At 43.3% G+C, this 17500-nt stretch overlaps 1 protein-coding gene across 3 annotated transcripts in view; it reads right to left on the bottom strand.

Annotated features, from left to right (window-relative positions):
* The window catches only part of LOC133140174 (guanine nucleotide-binding protein G(q) subunit alpha), a 25935-nt gene extending 13263 nt beyond the window's left edge, over positions 1–12672 (bottom strand). Inside the window, exons 1-3 of one of the 3 annotated variants that reach the window (XM_061259803.1) lie at positions 12445–12672; positions 11641–11913; positions 5912–6096 (exon numbers count right to left, since the gene is read on the bottom strand). In XM_061259803.1, coding sequence (XP_061115787.1) covers positions 5912–6096; positions 11641–11776 — 321 coding nt within the window. In that variant the 5' untranslated portion in view covers positions 11777–11913; positions 12445–12672. Of the gene's footprint in view, positions 1–5911; positions 6097–11640; positions 12317–12444 lie in introns of those variants that run through there. The other 2 variants (XM_061259801.1, XM_061259802.1) reach the window with 2 other exon arrangements.
* Between the last annotated feature and the right edge of the window lie 4828 nt (positions 12673–17500).

Below are 17500 nucleotides of genomic sequence, written 5' to 3'. Positions count from 1 at the left end.
ACAAAGGAGGCAGACCAACAGCTTGGAAAAGCAAGTAAAACGCATGAATATAGCTATATTAATAATTATATAAGTGAAACACAGGGAACAACATAGTGAGCTCTTATACGACGCTCATAATCCAAAAATCCCAGGGCGCACTACAAGAAGATTAAGATTAAAACGAAGATGAAGAATCCGCGTCAGCTAAAAGTCTAAACGTGGAGGAGCAGACACACTTGCAGTGCGCTCAGAACAGCAGAATGGAGAACTCAGCTTAATAACTCCCCAGTGTGGAGACTGGAATGTAGCCCCACCCAGCACATGTCATTGGTTCCCTGAGCTTCCCTCTCCTCTCTGATTGGCTGAGGGAAGGCGAGACCACAGGATCCAGTGTGTAGGTCCTGACTCTCCCACTGGCTTCCCGACAAACCAAAGCGGTGTGCATTGTCAGCGCGCTAACGTTCGGTAACTAGCCGAGCAGATTTATCTGCCAGAGTGAGGAAACGAGATGGAGACACTTGCAATCCCTCTCACATTTCCCAGAATCCCTCAGCCTTCACATGATCTGAAGTGCTGATTTGTCAAGGTTTAACAGGCGATAAACATCACTTCCAGAGAAGCACAGAGTCTGCGTTACTCTTAACCCTTCATGGTATAAGATCTCCAAAATGTGATTTGATTGTTCTTAACTGAACATTGTAATGCAGATAAAATTATCACTACTGGTTATTGAAAGCAATGGAGTTCTAGATCAGTGACTTTTGAAAATTTTAAAAACGCCTACTCTTCAAACTATCGCTTCATTTTCTCCGAAGTTTGTGCGTTTACTGAGCTGTTCAGCTTTAAGAAAAATTCTAGATTGGTTGAAGTTTAATAACTTTTTTCTTTATTTCACCAGAAGGATAAGATTCCACTGTTTTAGAAGGGGGAACTGATACAAAACATGAAGCTACAAAGACAAGCCCATTCCGAGGGACTTCAAAAAAGTAGTTCAGCCATGTCAGTGGAGCAAAGGTAATGCTTCCTTACTAACATTCCCTCTGAGTGGAAAACTGAAGGCAGAAACAATCAAATTATTTCTGAACAGATGATTGATAGATTCACGTGTAACGCATACATACAGTCAGGGCCAGAAGTATTGGCACCCTTGATGAAAATGAGCGAAAAAGGCTGTATAAAATAAACAACATAGATAATGAGCTATATTATATGTCCAAATATATGGGAAAACTATATACTTTATCCCAATACAATTTTTCTCATTTTTATTTTATTTTTATTGAGTAATACTATTTTTTATGGAAAATGTAAGAGTCAGAATTATTGGCACCCTTAAAGATTATTTTTAAATAAAACCAAACAAAGTAAAATCTGCAGTAAAATTTTACTTATTTAAGTTAATCTCAGTCTTAAGGAACTGTATCATGGCCTTCCATCACTTCCTGTTTCCTAGGGTATAAAAATGAGGTAACACACATGTAATATCCCTTTGTCATCCATCACCATGGGGAAAGTCGAAGAATTGTCAAATCAAAAGAGACAGGTTGTTGTTGACCTACACAAGTCAGGTAATGGGTACAAAAAAATACTTAACCGGTAAACATACCACTAACCACTGTTAGGGCAATAATCAGAAAGTTTCAAACATCTGGAACAGTTGCAAACTTGCCAGGAAGAGGACGCAAGTGCATGTTGCCCCCAGGCACAGTGAGGGAGGCAAAGAAGAGCCCAAGGACCTCAGTTGAAGAACTGCAGCCTTTAGTTGTGTCTTGGGGTCACAAAGTCTCAAAATTAACCATAAGACTCCATACCAACAGGCTCTTTGGAAGGGTTGCACGAAGAAAGCCCTTACTGAGAGCAACCAACAAATTCAAGCATCTGGCGAAACGTCATTGGAACTATGACAGGAACAGGGTGCTATGGTGAGATGAGACCAAAATTAGAACTTTTTGGTCATGTACACCGTCCATGTACCATGTTTGGTATCAAAAAAGGGATGCATACAAGGAAAAGCACCTCATACCTACCGTCAAATATGGTGGTGGATAATTGATGCTTTGGGGCTGTTTTGCTGCCAGTGGTCCAGGGGCTCTTGATAAGATCAATGGTATAATGAATTCCACCAAGTACCAGGACATTTTAGCCAAAAACCTGGTTGCCTCTGCCAGGAAGCTGAGACTTGGCCGTAGGTGGACCTTCCAACAAGTCAATGACCCCAAGCATACTTCAAAATTAACACAGAAATGGTTCTGTGAAAACAAAATCAATGTTTTGCAATGGCCATCTCAGTCTCTGGACTTAAACCCTATCAAAAACATGTGGTCTGAATTGAAGAGGACAGTCCATAAGTGCAAACCTGAGGATATGAAGGATCTTGAAAGGTTCTACATGGAGGACTGGTCCAAGATCCCTCCAGATGTGTTCTCCAGCCTTATTAAACATTATAGAAATAGGCTCAGTGCCGTTATCCTTGCCAGGGGAGGCTGCACCAAGTACTAAAAACAGGGGTGCCAATTTTTTTTTTTTGGAAAGAAATGTATAATTTCAAAAATGTGTCATTTTGGTCGATTCCATTGAATCATTAATAAAGTAAAAAATTTTCCACATGTTAGAAAATTACAATATATCTGAGTAATGGTATTATTTGTTTTCTACAACCTTTTTTACTAATTTTCATCAAGGGTACCAATAATTCTGGACCTGACAGTAAATATTGCGGTTGTGTAGTCTGTAACTGACTGGATATGTCTGAACTGCATACCACCCATTGTTGCTATAAGCTTAAAGGAGGGAATGCCATTTTAAACTGTCCATTATTTACGGAGGGACAGTGAATGCACATATTCGCCTGTTGCCACGGAAATGGTTAATTCCCTGTAATTCGGTGCCTGCATTCGACATGAATGGAACCGCGTGACACCCCGCCCCGCTCTCCCCTCCCCCACTCCAACCGGGTCACATGGTTAAAATTTGTTTATTTTTATTCGGTGCCTTCCAAGGGTGAGGTGGGTGTGGTCACCGTGTCTCTGTTGTAGTGCAGGTCAGCTGCAGTTTCATTCACAGAGAACCTCTGCTAGCACATGGGGGGGACACTCTCGCTCCTGAATGGACAGCAGATTTCAGACACGCATCACGATTGGTTGCCCCAGGGAGCAGTGCAGACAACATTCCAGGACTGACAGAAGCGGCACAACGGGATGCCATATATGGTCAGGCTTCCTGTTCCGGTCTAATCCGGTCTCTCATCCACGACAACACACTCCACACTTTACCCACTTGGATGAAGCTACACATTTAATTAATCTCACATTTTTATACGCCTGTTTCTGTTCATTTGAATGGAGGATGGGCTGGCCCTACAGCTCTCCAACAGGAGAGCATTCAAAAACCGATATGGGTGTTTGATAACCATTTTCAATAAAGTAAAAAAGTTCAATCTTTTAAAAACATGTTCCGTGTTTACTCGGTTTCCCTTTGTCTGATAATACATTTTGTCTAAAGATCTGAAACTGTTCAGTTGGACCAACATGAAATGATAGAGAAAACCAGGAAGTGGGCAAACCACCGTACATTCTCCTGCATACAGTTCCCTCCAAAATGATGGTAACATTTCAGATAACGGTCGTCAAGTTGTGAGCTTGAAGTCAGTTTCAGAATTTTGTACACAGCGATTTTGGGGAGTGCTTTCGCGCCTCGTCTTCGAGCAGAACTCAGGGCGCACTCTCCGCTGCACCTCTCTCTCCGAGAGAGCGCCTGAGCTCAGACCGACTGTGGAAGAGTCATTTCCAACTGGCCGTTAAATTATTAATGCGCTGTTAGCGAAGGGCCCTGCCACTGCCAGCAGCCACAGCCCTTTCACACGATCGATATCGGAGCAGAAGAAACTCAACCAGAGCCCTGTGCTGAGAGGAACCCACAGCACCAAACGGACCTCAAAGTACCAAAAGAACCTCACAGAACCAAAAGAACCTCACAGAACCAAAAGGACCTCACAGAACCAAAAGGACCTACAGAAGCAAAAGAACCTCACAGATCCAAAAGGACCTCACAGAACCAAAAGAACCTCACAGAACCAAACGGACCTACAGAACCTAAAGAACCTAACATCACCAAACAGACCCACAGCGCAGCCACACAAACCAGCAGATGGATAGCTATAAAGCTCTGCCGATAGCAGAACTGCACACCAAACCAACAGTATCCTCCGCCGGTCTCCAAACACTCTTACAGAACAACATACACTCAGTGAGCAAGCAATTTATTAGGTAGGCCTGTACACCAGCGCATTAACGGAAATATTTAACCAGCCAATCGTGTGGCAGCAACTAAATGCATAAAAGCATGCAGATGTGGTCAAGAGATTCAGTTGTTGTTCAGACCAAATGTCAGAATGGGGAAGAAATGTGATCTAAGTGACGGTGCCAGGCAGGGTGGTTGAGTATCTCAGAAACTGTTCATCTCCTGGGATTCTCACACACAACAGTCTCTAGAGTTTGCAGAGAATGGTGCGGAAAAAAACATCCAGTGGCAAAAACACTTGTTAATGAGAGTGGTCAGAGGAGAGTGGTCAGAGGAGAATGGCCAGACTGGTCAAAGCTGACAGGAAGGTGACAGTAATGCAAATAACCACGCATGACAACAGTGGTATGCAGAAGAGCATCTCTGAACACAACACGTCAAACCTTTAAGGGCATAAGCTAAAGCAGCAGAAAAAATAAGTCTAATAAATACCGAATAAAATGCTCACTGAGTGTAATTAACCTCTGGAATTAAATTCCATATTGGCCATTTGTGCATTTCCCATGAGGTGGGACCAAGTGTTCACATTTCTCCTATAGCAGAGATGTGCATCTCCTGCAGTCAGTAAAATACCAAAAACTGCAGCTGCACACGACCAGAACAGCCAAACCTTTCGCCTGGGTGCGTCTGCTTCTCAACTCTCATTCTCACCACGCTGACCAGTTATCACAGAACAAGATTAGACATGTCCTGTGTGTTGTTTATACATTTATTTTCTCAACAGAACTGGGATTGGCCGTAGGTTTGCGAGTTCCCTTTTCATGTACGAACAGCTGCACCAGCTGTGCCCACTACCAGTAGGGTAAATATGCCATTCTAAAAATAACACAGTAAAAACTGCGGATAAGGGCGTCCCTTCAAATAAAATAATTCAAAGTAATATGGTATGTTTCCTGTGAAACTGTTTCTCTCCTCATGCTGATAGACCAGCCTGTTGGTCAGACAGCACAGCCGTTTTACAGAAAGTCACTCCAGTAAATCACTCTTATTGGCTGCAGCTGGACTATAACAGTGGTCCCACACACTGAGGCCATGCCCACCTCTGGGAATAAATGGGAGGAGTTAGTTCACACATGCCCTACAGGAAGTACCAAACAGGAAGTGATTAGGCATAGCTGTCCCACAGTAGATACTGTATCACAGTCATGGTTTCCTGTAACTACAGCACAAACTGCTGTCACCCCCAACCCTCCATGCAGAGCAAACGGCACTCTCATTCTTGGGCTTAGCTGCCGGCCATTTTGAGGGAGATGAGTTAGTTGTGTTAGTACTTGTATTTCTAAGGAATATTGAGGGGTGTGGTTTATCTTGTGTTGGTATTTGTAGGGAATATTGAGGAGGTATGGTTTACCTTGTTGTGTTGGTATTTGTAGGGAATATTGAGGAGGTATGGTTTACCTTGTTGTGTTGGTATTTGTAGGGAATATTGAGGAGGTATGGTTTACCTTGTTGTGTTGGTATTTGTAGGGAATATTGAGGAGGTATGGTTTACCTTGTTGTGTTGGTATTTGTAGGGAATATTGAGGAGGTATGGTTTACCTTGTTGTGTTGGTATTTGTAGGGAATATTGAGGAGGTATGGTTTACCTTGTGTTGGTATTTGTAGGGAATATTGAGGGGGTGTGGTTTACCTTGTTGTGTGGGTATTTGTAGGGAATATTGAGGGTCTCCATGGCGCGGATCATGGACTGCATGGCGGTGAAAATGTTCTGGAAAACCAGCTTAGTGAAGCCGCGCTTGTCCTCCTCCGTGTATCCCGAGCCATGGATGATGCGCATCTGTTTGATGAAAGTGCTCTTCCCGCTCTCTCCAGTACCTGAGAACAGAACACAGTCGGGGGTCAGGGGTCAGACAGAAGGAGCCAGGATTTCGGCAGCATTGCAGGTCGTCAGGGGGCAGCACACAGGGTCAGGGGGGCGAGTCATAAAAGCAAAAAAACAAAAGATGGGCAACTAGCATACGGTCCAGCTCTGCCTTAATGTGGGCTGTGACACATTCAGCCCCATTGTAATGTATGGGGGAAGATTTTGGTCCCAGCCAGCACCAAACCATTTAGCTTATGTGCCAACTTCAGTAGACTCAAGTACTGGCTCAAGTGCTAATATATACCGACAACTGCTCTTTCTGAATAAGGCATGGGCTTCGGGTGCTTTTTCCTGCCAACAACTGATCTAGAGTCAGTCTACAGACCCTAAATGTTACCCCTGAAACATTATCTTTGTCTGAAGGCTCCAGATCCAGGAGATATTCTGAAAGACAGTACTTTGTAGAACAGAATGGGACGAGTGTTCCATACACAGATGGCAAACAGAAACCCTTGCGATTATAATCGAAGTAGCTAGCAGTAAAGAGTGGCAAGGCGTGAAATACATTTGGCCCAGTCTAAGCTTTCGGGAAGCAGCGGTCCTCTAGAGAGAGAGCAGAGAGCTACAGCTTCCATTTGTGTCCAACACCAGACGCAAAATATTCCATTAGTGTATGACATCATCATTTAGAGACATTCCATTTGAGTATAGCACCATACCTTAGAGGTATTCCATTAATGTATGACATCATTTCTGAGTTCCAGGGAACTGCGAGAGTTCTGAGAATAAGATCATACTTTTGGAATGTGCCTGTGTGCTCGCTGTGAATCACCTGCCTCTCAAAGTCCAGGGTCGTGCTTATAACCGTGTGGAATTTGCAGAACTGACCCTACCGCTCACAGGCCACCTCAGCCCCATCTATACGTGACACCGTTTACATCTACAGTGACATCATAGAGATCCAAAAAGCATGTATATACAAGCTGATTCACATGCGTGCGTGCGAGTGTGCAAGTTCAGGTGTTGTGGGGTTAAAGAAGCACAGGTCGCCATGGTGATAGGAAGAGAGGTTTATTCCAGAAGACCAGTATAGAGGTTCCTCACAGTGAGGATCCCCCATAATGCACCAGCAACAGCACACAGCAAAGGCCAAAGGAGATGAATCCATTTGACTGAATGATGGATAAACTAGACTGACTTGACTGATTAATCGGACTGACTGATGGATTCATCGGACGAGCGGATTAATTGACTGATTGAATAATTGACTGGCATGAGCCATCCACGTCCGTGATCCAGTGGAAAGGAACGCTTTAACAGCTGGCCAGTCTGGTCACATCTGACACAGCCAGCAATATCCATGCTGACATAGTACACCGATGGGATCAGCGCTACCCAGAGACACACAGGACCTCTTCACACAGGATCTCTTAAGAGCTCAGTGTGACCCCCTTCCCAAATCATCCACTCAGACAGACACTCACAGCCCAACACCCCGGCCGCACTCCAGGAAGTGGAACAGCCACCGTGACAGCAGGAGGACTGTGGAGAGCTCAAGTGAAAGTTGAGACAGGCTGAAGGACTTCGCCGTTCTAATAACACACGCGGCTACAGCGCCGGGCCGTCGTTCCGCACCGCTTCTCACAAACCTAACCTCGCCAAACACTCAGGCAGCGTCAGCCAGGGGGAAATCGCTCCAATTAAACACAAATGGATCGAGAGGGAAGATAGTGGGGACAGGCCATTGTAGCGTTGCGTTAAGCGTTCCTATCGCCCCTCTCAGACAGGGCTGAGAGAACATCGCTGTCCGAGTGAGGGCTCCATTCGGAAATCTGCCGAATAGGAATATTCCAGAACAGCTTAAATGAGCTCCTTCCAGCTCATTCAAGCGCAAAACCAGGCCTCTGAACCAGACGCCACTCTTCCATCATTCCGCCCCCCCCCCACCGCTCCTTACTTCAGCCGCGTCCAAAACAGACAGCCAACTACCGTATCCTCAAAATATGTGTTATCGACTAAACATACTGCCTACTTATATTAGTACACAATGTGCCCCCGAAAGCAGACATACACTGTACACTGGACGGAAGTTGTTAAGTAAGTGGAATTTTTCATTGTGGTGTACTCTAATATACTTATTTCTGGGGTTTTCTGGAAGTAAAGCATACTTTTTAGGAGATTCCACTGAGTAGAAGAGGCGAAGCCACATTTGGGTCCAATCACAGCCCAAAAGATCATCGAGGAAGGGACGGGGGCTTTTTCTTACAAGGGCAAACGTCTAACGATGTTGTAGGATGCGTCAGACAGTCTGCAGTACGTTTAGTAGACGGAACATGTTTCGAGGACACAGTGGTTTCAGGCATGCCCACACACACAGTGAAAACCTGGAAATACCCGGATACCCGGATATCATCAACACTACATTTAGAGAAACCTTGTACCTACTTAACGACTTTCTCATGCAGTTTACTCAATTTACATATGCAATAGTAAATCCCACTCCTCTGGGCAAATGTATTCTCCCATAATGCACCAGGGCAGTACTGGGCGGGGGCTGGACAGCTCCAGTGTCCACTCTTTCAATGATTTCATTGTCTCGACAGGAAGTGACTTGATGAAAGGTCACCTGATGGTTTAGCTAAGTACCTCCATCACCCATTCATGATGGAGACCAAGAGAGCCAGGGCCTTCAGCAAAGTCCTCTCACCCTTCCTCAGACCATAAAGCTGTATAACCCATACAGCTGTTCCACGGCAAACATTAGCTACTAGCTAGTTGCAGGCTGCATTACCAAACAGCACTAATGTGTTTCCTATGGGGATCATCAACTCTGAAAAAACACTTTTTTTTGTTTTTCTGGTTTCCTTCAGTCAGCAGCCAATTAAAGCCCTACATTGCCCTCCATAATGTTTGGACAAAGACCCATCATTTATTTATTTGCCTCTGTACTCCACAATTTGAGATTTTGTTTTTAGTATTTTGTTGCATATCCTTTGCTTAGCGGTTAAGGTACATGACTAGGACGCCATAAGGTTGGTGGTTCGATCCCCACTGTAGCCACAATAAGATCCACACAGCCGTTGGGCCCTTGAGCAAGGCCCTTAACCCAGCATTGCTCCAGGGGAGGACTGTCTCCTGGTTAGTCTAATCAACTGTACGTCGCTCTGGATAAGAGCATCTGCCAAATGCCTTTAATGTATAGTAATGTAATGTACTGCAATGACTGCTTGAGGTCTGTGATTCATGGACATCACCAGTTGCTGGGTGTCTCCTCAGGTGATGCTCTGCCAGGCCTGTATTGCAGCCATCTTTAGCCCATGCTTGATTTGGGGGCTAGTCCCCTTCAGTTTTCTCTTCAGCATACAAAAAAAGGCATGGTCACTTGGCCACTCAAGAATTTACCATTTCTTTGCTTTGAATCAAAATGTATAAAATCTGAGACATGAAAATCCCAAACATGAGCAACAGGCTCTTTAGCCAAAAAATTATTCTAATTCAAAACACAAATTAACCCAAAAAACAGCTGACACTAGGGCCCCCTGGTATTCTAATTTTAAATCCCTGATCTACAAGATGGTGTTCTCATTGTCATGGGCCACTCCTCAGTTTCAAACAAGCAGAAATTACAAGTATACGGTTAAGGATGGATGCATTTACCTGCAAAAAACACTTTGTAGTTTTTGCAAAAATGTTCGATTGTGTATCCATTTATAGTGCATGTGCTGTGATCCAATTCTCCCAAAGAATATAGGGACTGATGGAGAATTTACCTTATATGGGGCTTCCAATAAGATTGCAGTCCCACTAAGTCTATGTGTTTGGTTCATGGACTGAGATGCTGAGTCATTCACTAGTTTCCCTCACAGGAGTGGAGCTGAACCTTGCAAAGCCCAATAAGGGATCTCCGAGATAGATACCCATCCGATGTCCGTTATGATTTTCTTTTGGTTTTTTAAGTTATGAATGTTACCAGAAAGACGAAATGCCTTCAAGCAGTTGGCCCAAGCTATCGTACTGATATCTATCTCAATTCAGAATGTTGTAAAACCAAATTAATCAATGATACAATATAAGGGGGGGGGGGGGGGGGGTTTGGTTGGTTTTTGCCAAATTTGGATACTTTTCTACTTAGTTGTAGGTATACAATGAGTTATAATTAATATAAATTGCCAATGTGGACCTGCACCAGGAGGCCTATGTGTATCCACATCAAAACACCAATATGGACCTGCACCAGGAGGCCTATGTGTATCTACATCAAATCCCTCATGTGGACCTGCACTTGGAGGCCTTCGCGTGGTCTTTAGCACCAATGCCCACTCAGATAATCTCCTCTTTGTGGCTTAGTCCTGTGTCCGCACAATTCATTTTCATTTCAATTAATTTTGGACCAAAAAGAGGTTGTCACACAGATAAAATCATTACATTATTAATGTAAACTTCTTACATATCAATATCGAACACGTGTGTTAAGGCCTGCAATAAACTAGCTCTGAAGCATCAATGAAATATATCGCCAGAACTGGCTGACACTGCATGGCAATTATCAATTACATGTCTAAAATATTAATTCAATGGTTATTAATAGCCTTATTTGAAATGACCAAAATTACCGTTCGTCTATCCTTGTGAATCTTGGCGGAAGTGTATGGAATTAAAGGTGCGCCACGCAGCACACGCGCCTGGGTGCAACAGTGTGGCATTAATCTGTCATATTGACTCCGAACAGTCTGAAGATCAGAAAGAGCGCTGACCGTAAACGATGTTGTGTACGACTCGGAGCTACTTTGTCAGTGTTTCCAAAACAAGAGGAGAAAAGTTTCAGAGGTCTTTGCCATTACCCATTTGTTTTTTTCCCCCCTTCTTGGTAATCCATTAGGCTACTGTGTTTTCACTTACATTAAAGACGTGTAACGTGCACGTGGATGTTAGCAAACATTTGCTCTAGTTAGCCTCCCCCGACTGCTGACAGACGAATATTTCCATAACTCCAGGCACTGGCGGGTGATCGTAAAGCACACGTTTGTTTGTTTAATATTTTCTGAACAGAAACTGAACGAAGACGAAACTCGTTTCACCGACTCACATAGTGAAAGTAAGATATTACTAAACCCAGATTCTTTAAATCTCGTGGAAGATTTATGTACATTCACAAAATAACTTTAAAGACGAATGTTTATGCTATGAAAAAGCAGTGAACCTTTGCGGAGTACACAGATTTCTGGCACAGTTTCACCCAACTGCCACCAATAAAATCCCAGACTTTGGCCTTTTTCTGAATAAGGGCGGAAACCACCTGCTAATTCATACTTGTTTGGAAAAGAAGCGTAACAATCAATGACGGGAGAGGGGACGGAAGGACAAATATCTATTTATTAAATGAATTAAGTGAATAACGTAGCTGTATAGGCTACGCGTCGCCAAATCACACACCGTGTTTCCTTTAAACCACCTAATTTGCATGGCGCTCGGTTTTATTTAAATGTTGAGTAATAACCCGCTATTGCCCTCCGATGGAAATGATTTCATTATGGCTCCGGAATGGAAGCGCCTACCCAGCAGCAGTAGCTTGAGTTCCCGGCGTGCGTCCCTCTTATCCCGGCGGAGCTGCCTTTCGATCTCGTCGTTGATCCGCCTCGCCTCTTTCGCCTCTTCGCTCAGGCAGCACGCCATGATGGACTCCAGGGTCATTCTTTCCACAAAAAAGAAGGAACCGCTCGCTGTAGATGGTCTTGTTGTTCTGATGTTTTCAGTATCAAAAGGAAGTGAAATTAAAAACAAAAGATCAAAATCCTTGTCAAGGGTTAGGAAGATGCACCTCAGTCCAGCTGCCGGAAAAAAACATGGACACGTTCGCGATTACAAGAGTGCATAGGTGGAAAACGAAAAAGATGTATTTCTGTAGCCTAATAGTTAACCCCCACCCCCCTTTTCGTTTAACTTTCTAGCACTCTGCAGACAAAACAATGTCCTAACACTCCGTCAATCCCGACTAAAACCCTAAAAGACCTAATCAGCTTTTCCTTCTCAATTTGAGCAACAGATCCTTTTTAGCATTAGCCTCTGTAGCCTCCCTACGTGATCCTGTTAAGTATTTTCATTCTTGCTGGTTGTTTTATAATCTTCTTTGCCTGCTTTATTTCTTTTTAATTATGCTATATGTAATTTCCCAAATCCGTTCCCGTTTGCGTATCCGGACAAAAATACATAAATAAATACATGGGCTTTCCTCCCCCCCCACCCCACCCCCCCAATAGCTCGACTCCCGGGCGTGGTAAAGTAGAATATGGCGGACTTTCACTCCAATCCGCTAGACAGGAATACAGTTATCAGCTGGAGAACCAAGAAAAAAAATATACGTCTCTGGGTGGTAACGACTGTTGCTCAGGACGGATCCGACGAAAACAATCTTTTGAAATTGTCTTGCTTCAGTGTTTTGATAGCAGAAATGATTTCCCTTCCCTTTTCCTCCCCTTCCCCTCGAATCCCCACATGTAATTTTATTATCGACACCATCCACGCCTGACAAAGTGACGTTTGGAACCGGGGAGGGGAGTCGCCGCATGGAAAAGGAAAGCGAGAACAGGCGGACAACTGAGGTGGTTCCAGTGAGCCAATGTATGACAACAAAAAAAATGAACGCTGAAAAAAATTATGTAGACACTACGGTTCAAAAGTTTGGGGTCACTTTATCTTATTGCCGTTTTTTCAGATTTTTACGTTTTATTTTCTCTGTTTGTAATCAAACAATCATACGTGGCCAAAGCGCAGCTTTTATGAACGGGTATTTTTATACATTTTATTTTCATCGTGAAGTAATTACAGCACTTTTTATATGTTTGTATTTGCTTGCATATGCTTTGCATGCCATGGCTTCCTGATGCCTGGCAACATCATCAGAGTCTGCATATCTTATTTTCAGGTTCTCCTACAAGCGATACTAAAACTTTAATAAAAGCTCTGAGTCTGCGCTTTTCCACGTATGAATTGTTTGATTACAAACAGAGAAAATAAAATATGAAATCAGAAGAGTCAAGGTGACCCCCAAACCTTGGAATGGTATTGTATATGATAAATATGAAATATTTCTGTAAGCTTTTCCTAACATTCAGCTGCATTCAAACAGGTCACTAGGTGGCATTATATGTGTTCAATTTCACAATATAAATACCCAATTGTCTATTATAGTAAATCATTGTAGCAGATGAATACATTTGCTTTTTATGACAATGTTCTGACACAAGGGAATCTAATGTCATGCAGTGTTATATGTTTAACAGGGAGACCGTTAATGCAATGGTGTAAATTCTGTACCTGCAGGCTATGGTGAGAATATGACACATGACACAAACCAACTGAAACGCCCTTGACTGGGATCCACAGTAATTACTAAAAGACAGGAAAAGCTTTCAACAAAGAACCGGACTGTAGTTGAAAGAGCTGTTTGCTCAGACTACTGACTGCCTTGCTACAATCACTGCTGTCCAAAAATCAGAGTGCTACTGCTCCACTACCTAGGCCCAGCTCATTTTCTTCCAGGGCCATGGGTTGTATATATTATTAATGAGACCAATGGGAAGTATCCCAATGGGAAGTATCCCAATGGAACCTCGGGCCCCTGTTGTAGTGGGAAGTATTCACGTGGAATTCACAACCAACTTAGCAAGAGTCTAACCCCCTAGAACTGCATTGCAACTGGAACAGGTGCAGGTGATTTTGCAGGTGAGTCTCTTGGTTTAAACTCTGCTAGACTCGTGTCAGTTACCCCATCATGCTTCCGGTATACAGTATATTTACAGAGCCGCCCATAATCAGAGCTGCCAACTTTCAGGGCTGCCTTGGCGTGAGATTAAATGCTCCCCTCCGCAATAAATAGCATTTTTAGCATTTGATATTGAAAAAAAAAAAAATCCCAATGTGAGGGCATCATACAGAGCCTGAAAGCGTGAGAGTTGGCAACTCTGCTATATTACTCATTCTAATGGCTTGAATTGCATTTCTGTAATGTGTAACGCTTTGAATAGTTACTAGGTTTATTTGTGCTGATTGTGCTTGGCATGGTTTACTGTACCAGGGTTGTATTGGACTGGCCTTTCAGAGACCCTCTGGTTTGTTTATCTGAAGGGCTCTGTGCAATAACTTCCTGATCTCATCTGCAGTACTGTGGCCAGGGCTGGTCTCTAGCACTCTTAGACAAGAGTGCTGCTGCTTATCCATAAACTGGCACTCTCCTTCTGGTTAGATTGGATTATTCATTTTTCAGGAACAACAGACAGAGGATATTTTATTTTAAATTAGTTGTAAAGTGCAGTGCAGCTCGGTGCTTGCTCCTTGGGTCTACTTGGGCCGCCCGCAAGGAACAATACCTGTCAAATTACCATGAAGAGATATCACTCTCAGAATGCACCCATTCTTCCAAATGATGTCAGATTTTTATTAAATCTGTGCTAATTCTTCATGATGATTAATGTTTGGGAGGGTTGTTTCCATCATACACCGGTCTCTTTCTGCTGAGATTGAAACTCCCCTCATAGGCACAGCCAAAGGTCTAGACTTACCCTGCATCCCTTCAGCCCTCAGCACCTAACATCTGAGCACTGCTGTGCTTTTCATGATGCAATTTCCAGGTGATTTTCCCCAAACATGTTAGGGCTTAAGTGCTCATCCCTTTCAGAACTGCACTGTAATGGAGGATCAAATGCATAACCATATCATCGCCCACCTGGTTCAAGGCACTTCATTTAAACATGGTCGTTTGGCCACGGCGCTTGATTATGAGTATTTTTAAAAAATTTCTAAACAAGTAAAGAGGGCAATTGGACAGTGATGTAATGCAATTCCGCACTTTGATGGATGAGCAAGAAATATGGCTAATTAAACCGTTTGTATTGTGCGGTTTCACTGTATTTTTGAGGCACATCACATCTGTGGATTAATTGAAATAAAGGGCATGATTTATAGTGTTGACTCCTGATCGTGACTGCTTTTTATCAGCAGTGTCACGGTGACAATGATGCAGCACTGTTCTCTCATTGGCTGAAGAACCTCAACAGTACAGCACTGTGAGCTCAGCAGCTGAAAACCACAGTGGCACTCACTGCAATCTCATTGGCTGAAAGGCGGCAGGGGACCATTCATAGCCTTTGGGAGAAGAGGTAATCATCCTTACCTCACAAAGCACGTAATTATCATTTCATCAGACCGTAATTATCGTCATCCACGGCTGTCTGGAGAAAAGTATGGTGGAGAATGTGTTGTGGCTGCCAGCTGTTGTAAGTGCCATTAAAAGTTTGGAGAGATTGTAGACAGTGTGCTACTTGTGTGTCTCAGGCTCTCTGTAAGTCTGTTTCCCTGAATGGGCTGGCTTTAACCAAATATGGCTTCTGTGTCCATGCTGATGCTTTCTCCTCTCCCCTTCAGTAAAGCTGGGCTCATTATGCTAATATGGGGCAGTTTACCATCAGGGAGCCACTGTTGTTCAAACAGCCCAAATGCCTGGCAGTATGCTGGGTATGTGAGAGAGCGTGTGTGTGTGTGTGTGTGTGTGTGTGTGTGTGTGAGAGAGAGGGAGAGTGTGCGTGAGTGTGTGTAGGATTCCAGTGTAACTTTAGGTAATGGGGTTCTTTCAGCACACTTGCAAGTCTGTAGGCTTCACTCTGCATGGAACCTGCTCAACTATGTTACAATAACATGGTTACAAATCTGCATGAGCTTTAAAGGTGTTAAAGTATTTCAGGTACATGACACACACACCGTTTTGGGGAATATTGGCCTGCATTGTCAGGTGGTTTAGGTCATCAGCCATTGGTCAGATTGCATTGTAACCATGGTTGCGAGGCCCAGCTAGTCAATCACTGATCTAAACACAGGGTTGCTACACACCACTGAGCACTGCTTATGTACAGTAATACTGATAATGGATTTCCCCCCAATCATTCACATTTAATATTTGCTGTAATGTTGATTTATTCAAAATAATTTACATTTAATACAGACAAACATGGATCTACTGCAAATCATTCACATTTACAGTAATACTGATGCCAATGCGGTTCTGCTTCAAATCATTCACATTTACAGTAATACTGATCCCAATGCAGATCTGCATCAAATCATTCACATTCATAGTAATACTGACTCCAATGCAGATCTGCAGTCTGTAAAATCATCAATCCATGCCTCTTGAATATAAGGAAACATTTTGGAATCCATCCTGAAATGTGATAGCACATGGGTCCATCAATGTTGTGTCTCATTTTATGATTCCCTGTAGGGGCACCCTGTAGCCTTGTGGTTAAGGTAGATGACTGGGTATATGATGGTGGTCCATGAGGTCAGTGGTTCGATCCCCGGTGTAGCCACAATAAGAACCGCACAGCTGTTGGGGGGACTGTCTCTTGCTCAGTCTAATCAATTGTAAGTCACTTTGAAAAGCATCAGCTGAAGACATATAACTCTCAGATAACCTGAAAGGGGCGTGTCAATGCCTCAAGACCACGTGACTGAGCAGTTGCGGGGTGCATCCCGATACTCAAAAAAAGCATCCTTCTTTGCTCCATTCGTTTCCTTCCCCCATACTTTCAGATAGGAAGCCGTAGTGGAGGATGGAGGAAAGGAGGATGCATTTTTTTTAGTACAGGGATGTTTACTTTTAGGGTTTTTTAGTAACATCAGAAGACACGCCGGCCATGTCCAGCCATTGTGTGTGTGTTTGTGTGTGGTGGTGGTGGTGGTGGGGGGGGGGGGGGGTTACAGCTATTTGGGTACTTGGTGTACACCAGAACAGGTTCCTCTTCAGTCTACCAACCAAGCCTAGATTCCCCATTCATAACATGCTAACTAAAAGATAAGTTACACAGAGTGTACTAGACTGAAGTATAGAATAGTAATTTAAGTGACATATTTAGAGTAATGAATAATGTAAAAAAAATCTGCAATCTGGCATCAGACCCAAGTGTCTCGTCCCAGATTTTTTGTGTCTGGGGAACTAAATGATTGGAAATATATTCCACCATTGCCATTTGAAATTAACTGAAAACCTCGTTAATAATGAGAGGTTTTACTATAAGTGGCCCATTGGTACTGTTGCATTTACAGGTATCTTCTTATTCTACGCTCTAAAGAGGATGTGAAAATAATGCAAATAAAAACTGTCATCAGTGATAATCTAAAAGAAGAAACCATAATAAAAATCATAGGCCTATTTTAAAGAGAAATAGAGGTCCACGTTTTCCTGGTCCTGTGTACTGGATCTTTCAGTATGGGTCAGATTCCAACGCTAAATTCACTTCAAAGTGAATTACACATGCCTCCAGGATTTCCTGTGTTTGACAAGACATAACGGTAAAACCCACGATACGTAAAAACCTGCTTCTAAGCAGACGGAAATAATTGAGGCTCACTATCACAAAGGCT

Source organism: Conger conger, chromosome 11, assembly GCF_963514075.1.
Source record: "Conger conger chromosome 11, fConCon1.1, whole genome shotgun sequence".
Lineage (NCBI taxonomy): Eukaryota > Metazoa > Chordata > Actinopteri > Anguilliformes > Congridae > Conger > Conger conger.
The sequence above is the reverse complement of the archived record's forward strand: the minus strand, read 5'-3'. Positions and strand labels throughout refer to the sequence as shown.